Source organism: Athene cunicularia (assembly GCF_003259725.1).
Source record: "Athene cunicularia isolate RWA chromosome 1 unlocalized genomic scaffold, athCun1 chr1_part2, whole genome shotgun sequence".
NCBI lineage: Eukaryota > Metazoa > Chordata > Aves > Strigiformes > Strigidae > Athene > Athene cunicularia.
This window is the reverse complement of record NW_020799092.1, coordinates 3,272,367-3,294,089: the sequence shown is the minus strand read 5'-3', so window position 1 is coordinate 3,294,089 and position 21,723 is coordinate 3,272,367. Positions and strand designations below refer to the sequence as shown.

Here is a 21,723-nt window from a genome sequence, read left to right as displayed (position 1 = left end):
GGCGGGAGGACTCGGCATTCGGGTCCGGCACTTTGTCCCCGGCCCCGCTGTGCGCACCCCTCCTAGCCAAGGGGGCGGGAGCATGCGCTCGGCTGGCGGGAGAGCGGCCGGGGCCGGGCCGTAGCGGCGTGTGGGGACGGGCGGCGGAGCATCGCGGCGTGGGGTCACCCCCAGGAGCGTCTGCCTGGGCTGCAGCGAGGGGAGCTGAAGCAGTTGCAGTTGTGTCGGTGCCGGGCGTTAATGCCGCTTGTCGCTTCGTTGCTGTTCCACTACGCCATTGATGTTAACATCTGATACGTGTTCTTCTCGGGATTTCTTTAAAATTCGTGTTTGAGCTTGTTAATTTGTGCACTGAAATGCTTAATTTTATGTAGCAAGTACCTGAAGGCTGCCCTGTAAGTTCACTGCTGCTAGTTTGTGGGGTGTAAATTTGCCGCCTATGTGAGTAGGAGCTGTTCTACTTTGAATACGCGAAGAAACCCTCTTTAAAAATAAAATGCAGTTGGATTTCTAGTGCAGATCGGATGAGAATGGGGAGATGACTCCAGCACTCAATATATGTGAACACGATGCCTACGTACTGTTGTTGAGAACAAAACCCCCTTTGCTCCTGTTGTAAAGCTATTTACTTTTACCTTTCTTTAGAGTGAGGCAGAAGTGAATCCCAAAGCTTACCCCCTGGCTGATGCACAGCTCACCAAAACGCTATTGGATCTTGTGCAGCAATCCTGCAACTATAAGCAGCTACGCAAGGGAGCCAATGAAGGTGAGACCTGTCTGTTGCAACGTATGCTAGAAATCACAGCAAGGATTTTGTGAAAAGCTGTGGGTCTCCAGCTGTGGACTTCTAACTTTATGTAGATCTGGTTATTGCAGGTGTTTCCTTCTCTTAGCCTGTTTAAGCAATATTCAGGGGCAGAAATAACCTGTAATATTTTCAGCCTTTATATGCAGTTCTGGTAGATGCCCAGACTGTATTCCTGGTGCATGTCCTGTCATCATGTGTATTTTAATGGTGTGGCACTGGGATTATGACATGCCTAGCCAGTCATAAAAAGATTTGGGTTTGAGTGACCTCTGGAGGTCTCTAGTGCAGACTGCTCAGAGAGTGGCTCCCTTCACAGTTGGATCAGGTTGCCTGGGGCTTTGCCTTATCAAACTTGTAAAAAAAACCCAATTCATTAGGATAGAAACTCCATAATCTCTCAGGACCCATGTCCCTCTCATAAAGGGGGAGGGGGCATCTGTGGAATATAAAATTGCAGCATGTCCCCAGAATCTCCTTGAGGCAACAGTCACAGTCTGCAACTTGTCCTTTTTCCTGTGCACTCACGAGGACAGTATGGCTCTGTTTTCTTTGCATTCCCCTTGAAGCAGTAGAAGACAGCAGCTGCATCCCCCCTCACTCTCCTCTTCAGCCCTCTCTTCTCTAGGCCAAACAAAACCAGTCTCCCCTCATCCATGGTGTGCCTGCCCCAGCCCCGTACCCGCTAGCAGCCCTGGACAGGCCTTGCTCCCTTGTGTCCCCCTCTGCTGTGCTCAAGGGCAATGCTGGGCACAGTATCCCAGCTGCAACTCTGTGAATAAACCCCTCCCTGGCCCTATAGCTGCCATTTTCCATGGGCCTGTCCTCGTGCCACCACTAGATCTCCCTTCTTGTTCATGCCAATTTTAACATCTCCTAAAGTTGTCATTCACTAGAAAGACCTAGACTTACTCCTGAGTTTATTTTACAGCCACCAAAACACTGAACCGAGGGATAGCAGAGTTCATTGTGATGGCAGCAGATGCGGAGCCCTTGGAGATCATCCTGCACCTCCCTCTTCTCTGCGAAGACAAGAATGTACCGTATGTGTTTGTGCGCTCCAAGCAAGCCCTGGGCCGGGCTTGTGGTGTTTCCCGGCCTGTCATCGCCTGCTCCATCACCATCAAGGAGGGATCACAGCTAAAGCCTCAGATCCAGTCTGTCCAGCAAGCTATAGAAAGACTGTTGGTCTAAATGCCCATGAGTTTCAGTGTGTGTGGAATAGGAAAGTTGAAGTCGGGAGAGTTAATATCTAGTTTCAGTTGAGATTATAGTTTTTATATCAGTGTTTCATTTCAAAACGCCACATTTTTGTTTAATAATGGCTTAATTCTTGGTGTTTCTGCCTCTCCTCCTCCTTCTTTTCTATTATTCCACTCCCAACACATTCATTCTCACTGTATTACTTCTTGAAATGTGATTGTACAACTGTATTTCTTGTTTGAGGCTTAAAAGAAAGAAAAAAACATCCCCCCCTTATTTCCATATTTGCCTGCTCAGGCTTTTTTTAACCCACTCAGGAGCTTCCTCTGCATTGTAGTACTTCTGCTGAGCTTCAGCCTCTAACAGGTGTTTATGAATGGTTTAGTCTACTGACAACAAGGCGTGTCATTTCTCCACACAGTGTGTGCATGCTGATTGCTGGAGTTACTGCTTTAAGTGATGAAGCAGCGTAGACCATGCATAAGGCAGGCAACAGCCACTGTGTGGAAGTGAAGATCAGTACATACAGCACAACGCTTTCCTTGAAACCAAACAAGACTAAGAGGTGTACAGGGAGCACAAATCTTACGGTAGTGCACAAGGGGAAATCTCTTATCTCTCTTACTTTTAAATACTGACTTTGTAAGAAAAATAAAATTGCTGACAAAGCTAAACATAATTGTCATTCCCTTGGGGAAGCATTTGCAACTAACAGAAGTGTTCCTACTTGCAAAGCTAAACTGCTCAGAGATTGCCTAAAGGCTATGGCAGTGTAGTAAGCAGTTCATACTCCTGTGTTCTTTGTGTGGACTATTAATGAGCTTGGGCTTCCTGTGGTATTTAAGTCCAAAACAGGGTAGAGAACAGCCTGCTGTGGCTGACAAGTACCCTACATATCTCATGCTTTTAGGGAAGCTGCTGTACTGTAGTCATCTGATTGAAGATGAACTCTACGTCATAGCCAAGACAACAGAGAGCAAGTAATTTTTTCATATAAATCAACCTGTGTCTCAAGAAGAGAATGCTAGATGATCTCATGTTCTGGAAAAGTGTGATGCACCACCAGCATTCTGGATTAGTGATGGTTTTGTGGAGCTAGCTTTAGTTAAATGCATATTCTTTAACAACTCCACTTACTGCTCTGAGCAGAAGAGTCTAAACCACTGTATTGGAATGAGGCATGTCAAACCTGTCTTATGTTGCAGGATGCCAAAGCAAAGCTACTGTGGAAAGACCAACAGGTACAATACCAGAAGGGAAAATAAGTTCTGTAATGTTTTCACATAGGCACTAACTTCATACATTTATTAAGTACATCCCAAGCAGATGAAATCAGTTCATGAAAGACTGAAGACAAATTACATCTGTATATTTTTGTAAATGGCTGATAACAGTAGTATCCTTGCTGAGGTGAACTTAATACAAAAACTTGAGTCATTTGCATGAGGTTTAGAAAGGCTGCTGTTCCCTTCTAATGATGCTGACTGTTGAGCTAGTTGTGTTTAAAACCACAACTTTGTAAAAGATTTGCCCTGTTCCATGCCAAGACAGCTAATGTAAGACAAAGCACATAAGGAGCAGAAATAAAGGATTCTTGAGCAAGCAAAACTGTCTAATTTTCTGCTCTGAAGCCTTCCATCACCATTTTAAACTTCTGCCTGACATGATAGCCTGTTATAAAAACAAAGCCAGGAGGAAGATCTAATAACCTAAACCAAACATGCCACGATTATCGAAAGTCTGGAGTATGTTGTGCCTAGGGGTTTGCAAGCCAAACAAAAAGCTAACAAAGTCAAAGGGAAGGGGTGTGAAAGAGCCAATCGAATCTGGCAAATCGATAGTTACAGGACTGATACCACAGCCGGGGGTTTGGTTACTTGGGCCTTGCTTGGAGAAACCTGGTCTACCTGGGGCTGATGCGGTTCATCTGTCAGAGAAAGGGAAAAGCGTCTTCAGGCACAGGCTTGCCAGGCTGGTGGAGAGGGCCTTAAACTAGAGCTGCCAGGGAGGGGAGGCTCAATCTACCCCACTCCTACCAGCTTGATGCCAGTGCCAGCAATAGGTGTCCAAAGCCTGGAAGGGATCACAGGTCAGCAGGAGAGCACCTGAAGAGCAGTGCAAAAGAATTCCAGCCAGTATCAGCTTCATCCCAGCCCAACTTACACAAACAAACATAGCATGGAGAATAAACAAAAGGAGTTAAGAGACGTGCACTCCAGCAGGGCTAAAATCTTAGCATCACAGAGATGTGGTGGGATGGCTCCTATGACTGAAGCGTTGGAATGGAAGGATACAGGCTCTTCAGGAAGAATAAGCAGGGGAGACAAGGAGGGGGTGTCACCCTCTATGTCAGTGACCAGCTGGAATGCATGGAGCTCTGCCTGGGGATGGACAAGGAGCCGACCAAGAGTTTATGGGTCAGGATTAAAGGGAGGGTAGGGACAGGTGACATTATATAGGGGGTCCTCCACAGGCCACCTTACCAGGAAGACAGAGTGGATGAGGCACTCTATAGATACATAGGAGCAGCCTCATGTTCACTAGCCCAAATCCTCATGGGGAACTTCAACCACCCCAATATCTGTTGGAGGGACAACACAGCAGGGCATAAGCAATCCAGGAAGTTCCTGGAATGTGTTATTGATAACTTCCTTCAAGTGATAGAGGACCCAATAAGGAGAGATGCTATGCTGGACCTTGTTCTCACCAACAAGGAAGGGCTGATGGGGTGTATGAAGCTCAAGGGCAGCCTTAGCTGCAATAACCATGAAATGGCAGAGTTCAAGATCCTTGGGGCAGCAAGGAAGGTGCACAGCAAACTTGCCACCCTGGACTTTAGGAAAGCAGACTGGCTTCTTCAGGGATCTGCTTGGTGAAGTACCTGGAGGGAAGAGGGGCCCAATAAAGTTGGTTAATAGACAAGGATCACCTTGTCCAAGCTCAGGAGTGATGCATTCTGACAAGAAGTCAGGCAGAAATGCCAGGAGGCCTGCATGGATGAACAGCATCCTGGACAAGCTCAAACACAAAAAGGAACCCTGCAGAGGGTGGAAGCAAGGACAAGCAGCCTGGGAGGAATACAAAAAAATTGTCTGAGCAGCCAGGGATCAGGTTAGGAAGGCCAAAGCCCTGGTAGAATTAAAACTGGCCAGGGGTGTCATGGGCAAGAAGAAAAGCCGCTATAGGTATGTTGGTGATAAAAGGAAGATTAGGGAAAATGTGGGCCCTCTCCAGAGGAAACAGACCTGGTTACCTGGGACATGGAGAAGGCTGAGGTACTCAACTTTCTTTGCCTCAGTCTTCATGGGCTCAAGCCACACTGCCCAAGTTGCAGAAGGCAAAGGTAGGAACTGGGAGAATGAAGAACCACCACCCACTGTAGGAGATCAGGTCTGAGACCATCTGAGGAAACTGAAGGTGCACAAGTCTATGGGACCCGATGAGATGCATCTGTGGGTTCTGAGGGAACGGGAGGATGAAGTGGCTAAGCCACTACCCATCGTATTTGAGAAGTTGTGTCAGCCCAGTGAAGTTCCCGCTGACTGGAAAAGGGGAAACAACCCCCATTTTTAAAAAGGAAAAAAATGATGATGCAGGGAACTACAGGCCAAGCAGTCACATCTCTGTGCCCAAGACCATGGAGTGGATCCTCCTGGAACTATGCTAGGGCACCTGGAAAATAAGGAGGTGATTGGTGACAGCCAGCATGGCTTCACTAAGGGCAAATCATGCCTGACAGATTTGGTGGCCTTGTACAACAGGGTTACAGTGCTGGTAGATAAGGGAAGAGCAACTGACATCACCTACCTAGACTTGTGCAAAGCATGTGACACTGTCCCACACAACATCTTTGTCTCTAAATTGGAGAGACATGGATTTGATGGACAGACCACTCGGCGGGTAAGGAATTGGCTGGATGGTCGCACTCAGAGTTGCAGGCAATGGCTCAGTGTCCAATGGGAAAGCACTGACAAGTGGCATTTCTCAGGAGTCGGTGTTGGGACCAGCACTGTTTAACATCTTTGTTGGTGACACGGACAGTGGCATTGAGTCCACCCTCAGCAAGTTGGCTGACACCACCAAGCTGTGTGGTGTGGTCGACACACCAGCAGGAAGGGATGTGCCACCCAGAGGGACCTGGACAGGCTGGAGAGGTGGGCCTGTGCAAACCTCATAAAGTTCAACAAGGCCAAGTGCAAGGTCCTGCACATGGGTTGGGGCAATCCTCAGTATCGATACTAGCTGGGGGATGAGTTGATTGAGAGCAGCTCTGAGGAGGACTTGAGGGTGTTGGTTGATGAGAAGCTCAACATGCCCCAGCACTGTGCGCTCGCAGCCAAGAAAGCCAACCGCATCCTGGGCTGCATCAAGAGCAGTGTGCCTAGCAGGTCAAGGGAGGCGATTCTTCCCCCCTACTCTGCTCTCATGAGACCTCACCTGGTGTACTGTGTCCAGCTCTGGTGCGCCAACATAAGGACATGAAATCTGTCAGAACAAGTCCAGAGAAGGGCCACAAAGATGATTGGGGGTCTGGAGCACCTCTCCTCAAAACAGGCTGAGAGAGCTGGGGTTGTTCAGCCTGGAAGAGGCAGCTCCTGGGAGACCTTACAGCAGCCTTTCAAAAGGGGGCCTACAAGAAGTCTGGGGAGTTTTTACAAGGGCATGTAGCGATTGAACAAGGGATAATGGCTTTAAACTGAAAAAGGGTAGATTTAGGTTAGATATAAGGAAGAAGTTTTTCACTGTGAGGGCAGTGAGACACTGGAACAGGTTGAGGATGCTCTTGGCCTGGTTCAACTGGGGCTTTGAGCAACCTGGTCTAGTGGAAGGTGTCCCTGCCCATGGCAGGAGAGTTGGATCTAGATGATCTTTAAGGTCCCTTCCAACCCAAACCATTCATTCGGGGAATAAAAATTCACAGAATTAAAGACAGTACAGTCTCACTATTTTATTGTGTTCAATTCAAGACTTGCTTAGACAAGCATTTACAGTAATTTCTTCACTAAAGGGGAAAATATATTGATTGCTTAGACAAATCTTTACTAAAAATTACTATAATGCAAGCTGATTGCAAGTATAATAGACTACGTAGCTTCAGTACTGCAGAGCTCAACGTGGGCTAGCTGTTCTTTCGAGAGGAGCTGCCGCGGTGGAAGTGAGCGGCATGCTGGCACAGCTAGGGTGGTCACAGTGCCAAGACAGTGGTCACAGCTGGCTCTGATACGTGTGACACACTACAGCACTGGCACTACCTTACTATACGACTTAATTCTTCAATGAGTTGCCTAATAGATTTTGTGCCAAACACAGGAATCCCTGAACACTAAAAACACTATGCAGACCAAAATGGATACCTCATGTATGCCATGTCTGTACTCAGTAGAAAGTTACAGTTAGCTAAACAATTAGTACTGTTTCCTAGAGCAAGGGCAATGACAATTTATTGGTTTTGGCCACCTTGCCAAAGGTGGGGCATGCCAGTAGTGGAAGTTTAAAACCCAAAAGAGCCCCAGATGCAGCCTCCATAACTATGTTTAAAAAAATAAAAATACTGAACATAACAGTCTACTCTTCACAACTTGCTGTTTTTCTATTTTTAAAGCACAGAAGCCTGCACAATAGCCTGACCTGTACTCTCTACAGAGGTGGAACATCTCAGTAATTTAACTGGAGTAAATACTTGCAGCCTTTCAGGGAACATGACTTTTTCCTTTTTTCCCCTTTTTTAAATTATCTTTTGCTATTACCATTTAAAAAGGGAAGACCTGGCTGTGCAGCTGTGTGAAGCACTGGCTTTTTGCCCAAAGGATTGGCTACTGCTTCCCAGTAATGATTTTCTCCTTTATGATCTGTTGTTAATCTTTATAACACCGATGGTGGAAAAGAACCCAATTTGATTACAAGTACCGATACTGACTGGCTGTTGGGGGAGTAGGAGAGTAATACACCACATTTATACCCTCTGATAGCACGCAGACTTGACCTGCTGCTTGAATTCATGTGGTGCCATTAACACATTCTGTTTTCTTATTCACGTGGAAGTGAGTTTCACAGTATGACACAAAGATGGTATAGCCAGTGTTGCAAAGTAAGAAATCCAAAATCACTTTTATTAAGAAACCAGGAAGGCACAACTGTGTTCACTTGCAGTGGATGACCTGAGTTAGCAGGGAATTTAATTCTGCCTTTGGCTACTGTGAACAGAATCCAACTTTGCAGAGATGTTTCACAACTAAGAGTAAAAGGTTTCTCCACTGCTATATTCAGCAACATTTAGTTGCCTTCTCCTCCAAAGCAAGCTTAAACAGACACAGTATCCACATAAGACAACCAAAATTTTAAGCAGATGGAAGTCAACTAGAGCCTTCCACTCCTGCTTAGTGCTCATTAAAGTATTCAGTTAATGCATCCAAGAGCTCTTGCTTCTTCCCCCCTCCCTTCAGCCCATAAAACCTGCATGCATCCTTCAGAACAGGTACAGTGAGCTTGCCTAGAGTGCCCTTCTGCACATGACTCCGCAGCTCATCTTTTGAGACTTCTATCTTAGGCCTCTTCTCAGTTTGACTATCAGAAGCTAGAAAGATAAATTTTAGATTACCAAGATTTTTAAAAGTTTCTTAATAGAAAGACATCAGCATTTCTTATAGCATAATTAGCGGCTGCTAGCACACGGCACTTTAACAGCTACCTACATATTCACAGACCTAGTTTCCACATTTTGTTTTAAGAAGTAGGTGCCACTCACTATGTAAATCATGTAGTATTTCATTGATAAGAGTGATCTCAAACTCAAGTACGAAACTTTGTGTTCTGATGGGAAGATCACCTTCGAATGAAACTTTTAAGGAATTCTCATTGAGACAGCAGAATGCAATGAGACAGCTAATTGACACTCCTACTCTATGCAGAGTTTCATAGACTCCCAAACTCTGTGTGTACTTCAGTATTGCTTTGACATTTAGCCCTAAAGATGCCCATCTTGGACTTGCTAAACTGCCCATGCATAAAAGTCAGCTTCTTCACCAACACAAACTGAGAGCATAAACAATTTTACTACTGTCATAAAACCCAGTTATTAAAAAGTGGTTTTAAAAAAATAAAATATTGCAATAAATTTACCCATATTTCTTCCTATACTTTACTATGTAGTTTCCAGCAGTTCTCCAACTGGATACCAATATCCTCTACTCCCTAAGAATCACCATTGGATATAAATCCACTTCATTGTGGAGATGAGTAAAGGTAGTTGTTGCACAAGTGGCTTCTTTAAACTATGAGAGAAACTGAAAACACAAAACCTTCCAAACAGAATAGACACCATGTTGTACGTCTGCACCCTCAATACTTACCTAGTTTTCGCTTTACTGCCTTCCCATCAGGATTGTAGTCAGGGGGATAAACCAGCTGCTTAAACTCCTCCACTAGGTTGCCCAGCCTGCGGTTCATCTCTTCAGCCTTTGGCACTGGCAAAAGAGGAAGATATTCCCTCTCAAAACAGAGTGATCACAGGAAAGTCTAAACAAGGCCATCACCAGATACAATTGTGCTTCTGTAATAGCTAGCATGCAAGCATCTTGCAAGCATGCAAAATGCAGAGACCTATGTTATGGTATTTACATATGAGAAATTTACAAACTCCTGGTAATATCAAGAGTTTGTATTATACATATGTAATGGACTCCCACATATCCCTGAACACGAAATATACATGAGCAGAACTGACATGGTGGAGGTAATTCAGAAGATCTCCTACCTGGTTGCACTGTTATCCAGGTCTAATCTCAGACACATAAAATACAACAGGTTACTTACTATCTAAGACAGCAAGCAGTTTGAGGCAGAAAAGCTTCTTTCTGTCATGTATTTTTATGGTATCTAGCATAGGGACCTAGACTATTTATTAGGTATCACTTCAGAAGAGACAGTAAGTCTAGCACTATTCCTGGAGTACAACATAATTTTAAAAAAGGAACTTCCCTTCAGCAGTAGGTTTCTATCCTTTGACAAGATATTCTTATACAGAAACTCTCACAGCCACAAGGTGGCATCATTGCCTCCTAACAGAACAATTCTCTAAGTAATTCTGCTCCTTTATCAGACTGAAATATTAGACTCTTGAAGAGAGGAATTTCAGAGAAAACATTTGTCATCATAGAAAAAAGGTAATTTGATTTTAATTTTGGAGGGTAAAGTGAACAATTTTTCCTTTATCTTAAAAGTGACAGCATTAGAAAGCAAGTGTTCAGTATTTCAGAATGGACACCCAGAATTCTACATCTTGGAACTGCACACAACTGAAATATTTTTTAAGACATTTGTGTTTGTAGTAGCACATCTCTGACTTAGAACAAAGTCAAGAGCCCCTTACCCCACCTCCCTTTGCGCCCACCAATAATTCTCACTTGTAAGATCCTCAGCTTGTTCTGGTTCCATCATATCCAGTGCCAAAGCCTCCAGATTCCTGAAGTGCTGCTGCAAAACTGGGTTCTCAAAGCTGTCAGTCCTGTCAAGAATCCCCCAAAATGTCAATGCATGCTGCCAAGATGACAGACAAGACACAAGATCTGCCACCAATCTACTTCAAAGTAAAACTTTCCTTTCCCACACAACAATCCATCTCATCAGAAGAACTGCTTTTCCTCTTTTCAATTTACCTGCTGAATCACTATCCCATCATGCATCAATAACATTTAAAAGCTGTGTGAGACTTAGAAAGCTGTACAAGACAAATGGAGGCAGTGCCATTCTACTTTAATACCAGTTATGCTATTTTCTACATACCTAGAAAAAAATCTCCCACAAGAGCACTTCATAAAATTTATCCTATCTATAATGAAAAAGGCCTAACTTATTCTCTCTAAAGTGCTCTAATTTAAATGATCCAGGTCTGATTTGCAATAGGCTGGCAGAACCACAATAAAATGTGATACCTCTACAACAAATGACAACAGCCCAGAGAACAAGAGCAATTCTATGAAGAACTACAGAACGTGCTACATACTGCATGTGGTGCATAGGTATTCAGAATAATTAAGGTTTGGACAAAGCTACTGCAAAGGGAAGCAATTTGCATCAAAACCCCATCTTGTGGACACCACAGCTGAACAACATATGCAACAGAACAAGCAATAGAGTTGTGCTTTCTTCCCTGTGGTATCCCCTCACATGTACACTGTTTACCTCCATGTACCTGTATTTAAACCGGAGTTTTTGAATTATTTCTTTCATTTTGTCCACCTGCTCCCGACTGGCTGGCACCTTTTCTGTAAAATCAACATTTCGTTTGTCATCTGCGTATGGTAAGAAAATGACGTGGAAACCTACACAGAAGAGAATGAGCGAGAGAACAGTTATATAGAACCGTGGCCTCAAACCAGTAATTTATGGGAAAGACCAAGATGCTTATTATGTAGGTCTGATGACTCTAAAGTAGCTAGTTATTTTGTTGTAAACAACAGCAATCCATAATACTTCCTAGTATCTACAGCATGACAGTCAATCCCAATCTCAATGTATGTAACCAAAATCATTAATGGCTTTTTGAAAAAGATTCAAACTAAATGCTTAAGTAACAGCTGGATACTTGTGACTTGTTTTTTATGCAGGAGATCAGCTTGTCCATCTTCCCCATCTCTCATGGATATAAGCTTGAAAAAGGCTTGTTTGAAAACTAAGTTAATGCCCACGTGTTATTTCTGAAATGCTTTACTTTGTACACAAGCAGCATTATTTCCCTACTTTACATCCTCCCAGAACAGGACTTTCCAGTTAAAGAGGTGAGAAAATGCAAAAGAGCAAGATTCTGCCTTTGCTCCCTAAGCATTCTCCACTCAGCTGATAAAGTGTGAGGCTCAGTATGTGAGATTATTTATTTAATACTTTAAAATGTATCCAAGGACAATAAAATTCAGTGAAAGACATTGTCTAGTGAGCAAACAGAAAAAAGCGCTTTTAAATTTTAGGTCAGTTACTTGAATCTGCTAAAAAGATGTAGAAGGCAGGGAAAATATTGTAGCCGTTATACCTGAGCAAGCGTTGATGCAACTGGGGTTTTAAAAGTAAGGTTCATCAGATGCTTACAATGACAAAACTGAAGAAAAGAGATGTTGGAAAGCACTATCCTCAGTTTTAAGGGGAGCAGCACTGAGAATATTCTCACAGGATGCTATTATGCTGACTGCATCCAACCACGCAGGGAAAGGCAGCACCTCTTTCCATACCTGGAGGAGCTATCTGCACTTTCTGCTCATCCACCTCTTCTTCCTGAGGAACCAGAGCCACAAAGCGAGGAGGAGTGTTCTGGCGGGCGGTGTATCTGCACAGTGCCATCACCTCCCTCTCCAAGCATTTCATCAATAAGGCATTAAATAGTGTTGTACTCCCTGCAAAGTAAAGACTGTATTGGTCAGATTGACAGCTTTGCTCTTTTGTTCAGGAACGTAACCCTAGATGTTACAGTTTCAAAACCTGTGACTTCTTTGAAAGGCTTGTAATATTGCAGAGGTAAAAAGCAACTTTTGGAAGGTGAAGCCCTCAAAAATGACAGTGTTAGTGTCTCTCCTGATCAGAGCAGTGAGAGTTCTGGTGAAAGAAATGAAATCACTAGCATCTGAGCAATGAAACACAGTTGACAATTGGAAACAGCTACCTACAAAGCGTCTTTCTGGTCTGGTGGGACATCACAGTAGCAGCATATCACAGGATCTTTTGCAGAAGTAACAGACTAAGAATTCAGATTACAATATTCCTCGAGGCACCTATTTGCTTTGTTTTTTACCACATACTGTGGTCAGGAAAAGACTGACATATAAGTAAGGTGTTTGATTTAGGAAACTGCTAAGCTGGAGAAGGTAGTGTAAAGGTTCTTCTTTAGTCAGACACTACAAAGCATCTAGTCACAACTCAGCCTTCTTTATCCACCAGTAGATTGAGGAGCTGGTGATAGATTAATACTATATTTCTAGATAAGAAGACTTACATATACACGCATAAAAAGGGGAGAAAAAGCAGTCCTAAGCATCCTCTCCTCTCTTTACGAGACCATAAAGTGCTGTTAATTCAACCATACTTCCCAAGTATTGTGTTTCCACTCCTAGCTGATACAGACTTGAAAACAGCAATTATCTTCACTGGTTTGGGGGTTGTTTTTTGTTTGGTTGCGTTTTTATTAACCACGTTCACCTTCCCATCAGATGCTAGGATCCTTCACTTTCATAGATGGCAAAACCAAATATTTTGGGACTATATCTGCATAATTATTAGCTGATTGTCATGATTGATGAAACATGAAGCCCAATCAGCTCCTCTGATATTGAAGAAAACAAGAATTAACTATAGCTGAGAGGAGCAGTAATAGTTAATTCCATCCTTTGTAACATTAGCAAGTTTTCAAATTAGACAAAGATTTTACACTCAATGATTTCCACTCAAACACACTATGATTTGGCTGGCTACCCTAATGCAAAACGGTGAATCTCCTCTTGTCATCTTTACTTACCACTTACTAGGGACTCCTCAGGATAGATGAACTGGGAGGGCTTGATATGGTGGTGCTGTTTTAGCATTGAAAGCGGTTTGAAGCCAATGAGAAACAAGCCCGGAGAACCAAATCGTTTTAATTCTTCTGTTTCCTCTTTCTCCAGCACAATCTGGCGGTTTCCATATGTCTAAACCAGGGAAGAGCAGATAGTAGTGCTGCCAGCATAAAAAGAATTGCAGGGGGTGGGGGTGCAGGCACAGAATGCAATTGCTGTCTTCCACTACTGAAAAGAGGGTTATCAGACAAGAGAAAGCAACCTCTCATAATCAGCACACACTGAAATGGCAAGTCGCAGTCTGTGACCATTATCCCAAGGGAAATTCCACCTGGACATTAGCAAAATGCACTTTCCTAAGACAATGTTAAGCCCTGGCACAGACAGGCTGTCACATCTCATCCCTGAAGTTCTTCAGAGCGGTTCCAAACAAACCCTAAGTGACCTGATCTGGTTTTGTAAGTCTTGCTCTGGGCTGGGTTGGAATAGACATTTTCAGAGGTCCTGTCTGATTCTAATCTTGCTTCAGCAACGCACATCAGCTACCTACTCCTGACAGAAACAGTGACTACGAAACAACGCTTCTGAAGCATCATTCATACATGACAAAAATGAAAATATATTGTAGTCCAGCTGCTGAAGTTAAACATCAGGGCTTAATGCTCAGCTTTCTGTTCATCTCCTGTCTTTATTTCAAGAGTCACAAAATCATCTAGGTTGGAAAAGGCCTTGAAGATCATCTAGTCCAACCATTAATCTAATAATGACCATTCTCAACTACAACAGATCCCTCAGCTCTATGTCAACCTGACTCTTAAACCCCTCCATGGATGGGGACTCCACCACTGCCCTGGACAGCCCATTCCAACACCTCACAACCCGTTCTGTAAAGAAATGCTTCCTAATATCCAGTCTAAACCTTCCCTGGCACAACCTGAGGCCATTCCTTCTTGTCCTATCACTTGTTACTTGGTTAAAGAGACTCATCCCCAGCTCTCTGCAACCTCCTTTCAGGTAGCTGTAGAGGGCGATGAGGTCTCCCCTCAGCCTCCTCCCCTCCATACTAAACACCCCCAGTTCCCTCAGCTGCTCCTTACAACCTGTGCTCCAGACCCTGCACCAGCTTCGTTGCCCTACTCTGGACACGCTCGAGTCATTCAATGTCCTTTTTGTAGTGAGGGGCCCAAAACTGAACACAGGAATCGAGGTGCGGCCTCACCAGTGCCGAGTACAGGGGTAAGATCCCTTCCCTGTCCCTGCTGGCCACACTACTGCTGACACAAGCCAGGATGCCATTGGCCTTCTTGGCCACCTGGGCACACTGCTGGCTCCTGTTCAGCCAGCTGTCAATCAACACCCCCAGGTCCTTCTCTGACTGACAGCTCTCCAGCCACTCCTCCCCAAGCCTGTAGCGCTGCTGGGGGTTGTTGTGGCCCAAGTGCAGCCCCCGGCATTTGGCCTTATTGAAACTCCTGCAGTTGGCCTCAGCCCATGGCTCCAGCCTGTCCAGGTCTCTCTGCAGAGCCTCCCTACCCTCGAGCAGATCAACACTCCCACCCAGCTTGGTGTCATCTGCAACCTTATTGAGGGTGCACTCATTCCCCTCATCTAGATCATCAATAAAGATGTTAAACAGGAGTGGCCCCAAAACTGAGCCCTGGGGGACACCACTCGTGACCGGCCGCCAACTGAATTTAACTCCATTTACCACAACTCTTTGGACCTGGCCATACGGTCATTTTTTTACCCAGCAAAGTGTGTGCCCATCCAAGCCACAAACAGCCAGTTTCACCAGGAGAATGCTGGGAAACGGTGTCAAACACCTTACTAAAGATATAAATAAAAATAATATTTCATCTTAAGACAACAACTTTAAGAACAACTTTGGCATGGAAGGACATACAAAGTGCGCCTGTGACAACGCACCTAGCAACGGCATATCCTGCTTTGAAATAAGGCTGCGTGTGAAGAGAATGTAACATTCTATCTACATCAGCCAAACTATCAAGCAGGAAGGCAAACAAATAACAAAATAACAAAAAACAAAGGTAATGTGACTTTTTTGTTATTTGGAAAGGAGCTCCAACCCCTCTCCCATGATTCACACTTGTATATTTATTAAAATTGACAAAATGTGTTTCTAATAAATCAAAAAATAACACCAGCAGCAATAGCACAACCTGGTTCTGCCTTATAGAAAGTGACCTGTGTTCCTGAGTGTACTTCCACCAGCAGCTATGGTTTCCTCTTGACAGTTATGCCAGAGAAATAACCCACTCTCACTCTGCATGGCTTACAAAGTGACCAGGCTATCTCCAGGAGCATAGGGATGTCAAAATGTGTGCATCTGATCTTGAAATGTAAAGAAAAGCAGAAAGAGGATTGGCATCCTCCCCCCATCACAGAGACAGGAAAAAGAAGGCATATAATCAGTACGTTACCTGAGCCCTTTTTGTGTCACTAGGCAGAAGCAAGCTGCCTGTTTTTCCATTAAACATCCTTGTTTTTGTTTTAACTGGTTCATTAGTTTCCCGATAAAGCTTCACTGGATATGGTTTATAAGCTTTTTGAACAAGGTTGTAAACACCAACAGTAAGCGAAAGATCTTTGTTCAGATACAGATTTAACCTGTGTAATAAAGCAGATACAGACCTGAGACTTCTGAAAGATCACTTTCGCAAAAGTCATTCATCTCCACAGATAACTCATTTTCTCTGACCTCCTCCTATTCTCCTCCCCCAAAATCACATGTATCTCTGGAAACATACTATTACTTGAATCATAATCTCACTTGTATAAAAGCATTCTTGCAATGCTGTCACTTCTTGTCATAAAAATTATTTAAACACAAATAATTTACCATATTTCTTTCACCTTTTTTCACCCAAGCAGAGCACAGAACAAGTTCATAATTGGGCACCCCACTTGTGCTTAATGGAATGCAACCTCTGAGTTCCCACTGCCATTTATGCAGAGGCAAAATTCCCCAAAAGAACCACATCAATACAAACAACAGATTTAAGAAAAAAAAAAATCAGAAGTTAGAGATAAATTCAGTAGTAAAGGTTTAAAATTGGAGGTAATCTTCAAGCTCCGAGAGCAGAACAGTGAATTACTGTGACCGTTACTTCTTCTTCTCTATAAGGTATCACTGGTACAGGATTCTTCCTCCTCAATTATTAGAAAACTTGAGGAACATTCCCAGAAGAGGAAAATAAAGCTGTGAGCAGGAGCAAGAATGCCAGTGACAACAGATCAGGTTGGGATTTTTTTTTTTAATATATATTAAAAAAACACTAGGCTGTAAAGTTCATCCCTTGCTGTGCTTCCACATCATTCTGCCATGAACTCGCTCATTTAAAAAGCAACTGTTATAGAGTATGTCATTACAAAAATACTTTTGATCTGTTTTGTCAAAATCCCTTTAATCTCTCTGTAAGTATTTCTAATCAAGATCAGAAATATCATGGCTGTGTGAATCAACACCAAGTGCCCAGACAAGACTGGCCACATATAACTATTTAATAATATGCCAAAATACCTACCAGTGACACCGAGATAAAATTTTTCTAAGTTAACACTAGTAAGAAAAGCCTCACTTCAATAGGATTTCACTAGAAACTAACCATTTTACATGTTGCAGATTTTTTTGTATTTTACTTGGCAATGATGTAATTTCTTGAAAAATTATAATTTTTGGCCAAGCTCAATAGAGGAGAGGTCACACAGAGGAAAAAAGAAGGCCAAGCTTCACTCTCCACTCTTCTCATCCACCAAGGACAAATACCCTTGGAACCTATGGAAGAAACAGCAATCTTGAACTAAGGAAGTAACTGAGGAAGGTAAGCACTGATGCCTGTATAGACCACTCATTCCAGCAGAAGGAGGCGAGATCTAAAAATAATATCAGGTGCCTCCATTGAATGAAATATCGTTAAGTAGGCACAAACCTGACTAAAGTCCGTTTCTTGGTCTCCTTTGCTCGTACTTTCTTCATGAGATGTTCCAGTTTCCTTGACTCCTCAGGTTGGATCCCAAGGTCCTCATCCTCTGCTGTGTTTATGATATCCCTGTAGAACAAAGAGATATCAAAACCTCCAGGCTTCTTCAAGTGCATCAAGTCCAAGATGATACCTAGAAACAAAGTAAGAGATAGGAGGAGGATCACAGAAATGGCTTTTTTCTTACATCAGCATGTTTCTCAGCACTCGCAGATTTCTCTATCCAAGTAAAGAATTGAAGAATAAACTCCAAATTGTCATCTACACCAGATGTGAAAGTTTCTAGGGAAAGAGGCAAAAGGCATTCTTCAACTTCAGTCAAAACAATGTGGCATAGAAACCACCTCCTCCCTAAGAATCTGGACAGCATTGTGCATGAAATAGCTCTGACAAGCTCTTATAAAACATATAATCTTACATCAGGCATAGAGGGAAGTAATGAGTTCGGAAATTCCCCTTTCCCAGTTATAAGGGCTAATAGATCAAGGAAGCCTCACAGCTTCTAGATTCAGCACATCTGCTTAACTCCAAAACCAACGGTTATCTTAGCTACATAGTTGAACTAATGAAGCATTTGCTCTCTAGCCTCTGAGCTCAGGTTGCTGTTCTTCAGCTAATTCAAAATGGAGCCATTAAAGTAATTCTTCTTTTGTGTTAACTTAATGTCATTATTCCCTTCCTCGAAAACGGTGGAATAATGAAGTAGAGTTTTTTCCACAGCCCTTTCAAATTCTGATTTATGCTATCAGAGTAGAAAAAAAAATGCTAGAAAATGTTAGCTCTTGGATACTAGATTGGATAACAGATTTTCTAAATTAGATCAGATAGCAAATTTCTAATTTAGAAAGCTTCAGAAAGATTCCTCGGTTCTGATGATTTTTACATTCTTTTTCCATCACAATCTTGCAATGCAGTTAACATCTGTTGCAAGGATATGTCACTTTTATTCTGCCTGAAATTAAAGGAGAAAATAATGACCTGTGTCTCTCAGATCACCAGCTCTGGTCCTGGCCAGCTTGGCTTTAGCACTGTCATTGGCATGAGGGTCATCCTCATTGGTGAAGAGCATGATCCTTTTGTGGCTCAGTCTGACTCGGACATCACTGAAGAGATTAGAGCAGGCCCAGAGTGCTTCACCCAGAGAATAGTCAGCATTGTGGCCAAAGGTCTCACGGAAAAGCACTCGTCCTTCGTCTCCCCTGTATTGGTCCAGCTCCAGAACACGCTTTGCACCTAAGGGGGATAACAGCATCCACATGCATTAGAAAAAAGTACCACAAACTCTTCCTAAATATGCACCAAGGGTCCCTTGCAGCTGATATCTGAGTAATGTCCCCTACCAGACCTCTGTGGCAGTGCCCTTCCAACACCTGGCCAAGAAAATTGTTCAGCATAGCCTCACATTTGCAATATAGCACACTGGTTAACACTTGAGAGCACCTGCTAGGCCAAGAAGACACAAAGTTCCCTGGCACCAATGCAGGACCTTTCCTGTTGGAGAAAGGAAACAGGCAGAGATTGAAGTATTGCAAACCCTCTACAGTGAAAGGACAAGTTTTCAGTAGAAAAGGCAGCAAATGCAGCCGCCGCAGAGACACGGCAGACTGTTGCGCCACTGGAGAAAGGAGAGAAGCCTAAAATACATCCTGCATCTCCATGGCTCATTGGGAAGGTGGGTAATTCCTCCTGCTCCCTTGCCACTGGTGTCAGAGAATCAACCTAGATGTCAGATGCAGCCCACAGATCACCACGTGGAGCACAGCAACATTCACGGCAGATGTTGACAGCCCTTCTAAAGCTCTGCAGATTACTCCAGCCCAACTGTGACTGCTTTTTCCACCTGACAAACAGCAAATTCTGTTTTCTCCCATAATGCCACAGAGACAAGTTTTCGTTTTTCAGTTACTGCATTCTGCAGAGCTGCTTCCTTCACTCAAATTCTATAGCACTTTTGAAATCTCATCTGAAAATGTCTTCCCCCTTCATTTACTATTTTAATCTCCTCAGCTGTCTCTTAATTAATAAGCATAAGTTCATAATTATAATTATGTACTACATAATAACCAACTATAGTATTTCTTGCTTCTCTAGACAACACTGCTCTCTGGGGGCAGCAAATATACAGTTCTCTTCCTTTTTAACAACACCCACCTTTCTCCTGCACTGTCTTTATCAGGATGGCAAAGCTACTGCCTCTAATGCAGGGAAAAGTGCAAGCAGAGAAGGAGGAGGAAAAAGGATGAGTGAGAAGCCTAAGCCACTTGCTGTCAGAAAGGGAGAACTACCTCAGGCAGCCTTGTCAGGTCCCTGTTGTAATTAATTCTGAAACTAGGACAAGGCACAGTTCTTTCAAAAGGATCCCATGTGTTATTAAACCCGCACCTCCTAGTTAAGAAAATTAAATCAAACCTCCTCAGAGATAAAGGCTGCTATTAACAGCCAGTAAATAAAATCCCCCCCTGACAAGACCCTCCGCTGTCAGAGAAGGCAGCACTAGAATGCGTTCTTTGCACTCCTACTACCTTCTCCAATTCAGCAACTGGCATTCGTTATCGAGCAGATGCTTGGTAATTCCAGGAAATTCTAAGAAAATGAAAGAGCTAAATTCCAGAATTGCAAAACTTGGTATGAAAATAAGAGATGGAACACTCCAACCAGGTTAACATACTGGACAACCCATTCTAGCTGACCCCACTTAAGCAGGAGAATTGGACGAGATGACTTCCAGAAATCCCATCCAACCTCAACCATTCTGTGATATTCTACATGAACTGGAATCTGCAGTGCATTAGCATGTACATGCACTTTTCTGAAGCACGGCAGACATGTGATGGCTTTCAAGAATTCTGTTGAAATCTTCTTAGGTTTAGCAGACAGCAAGTGAAAGACCATGTTAAAATAGAAGACATAGGAAAGGGATCTGAACAAAATATAAGAGAAAAAGCTAAGTTCCTATTAAGTTTCTAAGCTTTTAATAAATTTCTAAATCTATATCCCCCCGACACATCTCAGCAACAGGAACTTTTTTATCTTATAGCTCTCTGTTTTCAGAGATGAGTTACTGACAATGCTACTTCACAGACTTCCTTATTCCATCTTTATACATAACCTTCATATCACTTTACTGCCTTTACCTGGATTGTCCAGCTCCTGAAGAACATAGATGTGCTTGAAATCTGCCAAGTTCTTGTTCTTTTCTGTACCATAGAATACAACACTTAACAGGTCCCTGTCACTGCTAATAATTTTGCTGGTATATACATTTCGGATGCACTGAAAAAAAAAATGCACACAGGTCAAAATATGAAGAAAAGCACTTGCAGTAAGGGTGCAAAAGTTGTCTTTGGCAATTAGCAGTTCATACAAGTAGACTCTACAACTGTAGTAGAACTGTAACAAACGCTTTAAGCTAAATTTCAACAGAAAAAAAATGGGATCTTGTTTTTTTGAGAGATCTTTTCCAGTACACAGCCTTAGATATTTTTTCATTACCACTCCTTTTCTACGAGTAAGATCAATTAAATAAACATTTCTTAAATACACCACCCTGAATGCGGATTAATTGCTCATTCTATAAACATTTCTCTCACCAAACTCTGGACACAGCCCCTCAGGCTGCAGGTCTTTCCAAACCCACAGCCATTCAGCAATCTGCGCTGCTCCAGGCTCACAGTGACCTCACACCAACGGCCCAGGCGGAGCGACGACCCGGTAGCCACACCGACAGCGGGGCCGAGGGCGATCCCCGGAGGGCCTGCGACCCACTCCGAGGCTCCCCGAGCAGCCTTACCTGGATGGTCATGTCAAAGGGAGTCATTTCGTCCCCGACGGCCTCAAACATGGCCTTGGAAGCATCGACTAAGAAAATGAGGCTGTCCCGACCCGAGAACCTGTAGTCCGCTACGGAAAGGGGGGAAAGCTGTTTTAGCAGCGGTCCCCTCGGCCCGCTGACCCCCGAGGACAGCGGGCGCCGGGCTGCCCTCCGTGAGGGGGCAGTGGGCCCTTACCGACCGCCTCCGTCCCCTCGTCCTGCTGCTGCTGCTCGTCCTCCTCCTCCTCCTCCGGCCGCTCGCTCCGGTAATAGGACACCCACTCCGACATGGCTCCCAGCTCGGCGCCAAGCCCAGCGGCCGCGGAACCGCCGGCGGAGGGGGCGGGGCGGCTCCCGCCCGCTCTTACC

General features: G+C 43.7%; 3 protein-coding genes across 3 annotated transcripts in view; 1 reads left to right on the top strand and 2 right to left on the bottom strand.

The window, feature by feature from the left end:
• The window catches only part of MEI1 (meiotic double-stranded break formation protein 1), a 38,803-nt gene extending 38,719 nt beyond the window's left edge, over positions 1-84 (bottom strand). The window contains exon 1 of the mRNA XM_026863078.1: positions 58-84. Within this exon, the coding sequence (XP_026718879.1) occupies positions 58-84 (27 nt within the window). The remainder of the gene's footprint in view (positions 1-57) is intronic.
• A 454-nt stretch (positions 85-538) lies between these two features.
• SNU13 (small nuclear ribonucleoprotein 13) lies at positions 539-3,624 on the top strand. Its single transcript, XM_026863064.1, has 3 exons — positions 539-577; positions 646-766; positions 1,737-3,624. The coding sequence occupies exons 1-3, from the start codon at positions 539-541 to the stop codon at positions 1,997-1,999; spliced, it is 423 nt and encodes a 140-aa protein (XP_026718865.1). The 3' UTR covers positions 2,000-3,624.
• A 4,465-nt stretch (positions 3,625-8,089) lies between these two features.
• XRCC6 (X-ray repair cross complementing 6) lies at positions 8,090-21,717 on the bottom strand. Its single transcript, XM_026868585.1, has 12 exons — positions 21,551-21,717; positions 21,334-21,443; positions 20,678-20,816; positions 18,522-18,776; positions 17,493-17,676; positions 15,984-16,170; positions 13,506-13,674; positions 12,229-12,390; positions 11,199-11,328; positions 10,411-10,511; positions 9,358-9,471; positions 8,090-8,582 (listed from the first exon to the last, which is right to left on the bottom strand). Exons 1-12 carry the CDS (start codon positions 21,642-21,644, stop codon positions 8,386-8,388), a joined length of 1,842 nt encoding a protein of 613 aa, XP_026724386.1. The 5' UTR covers positions 21,645-21,717; the 3' UTR covers positions 8,090-8,385.
• Between the last annotated feature and the right edge of the window lie 6 nt (positions 21,718-21,723).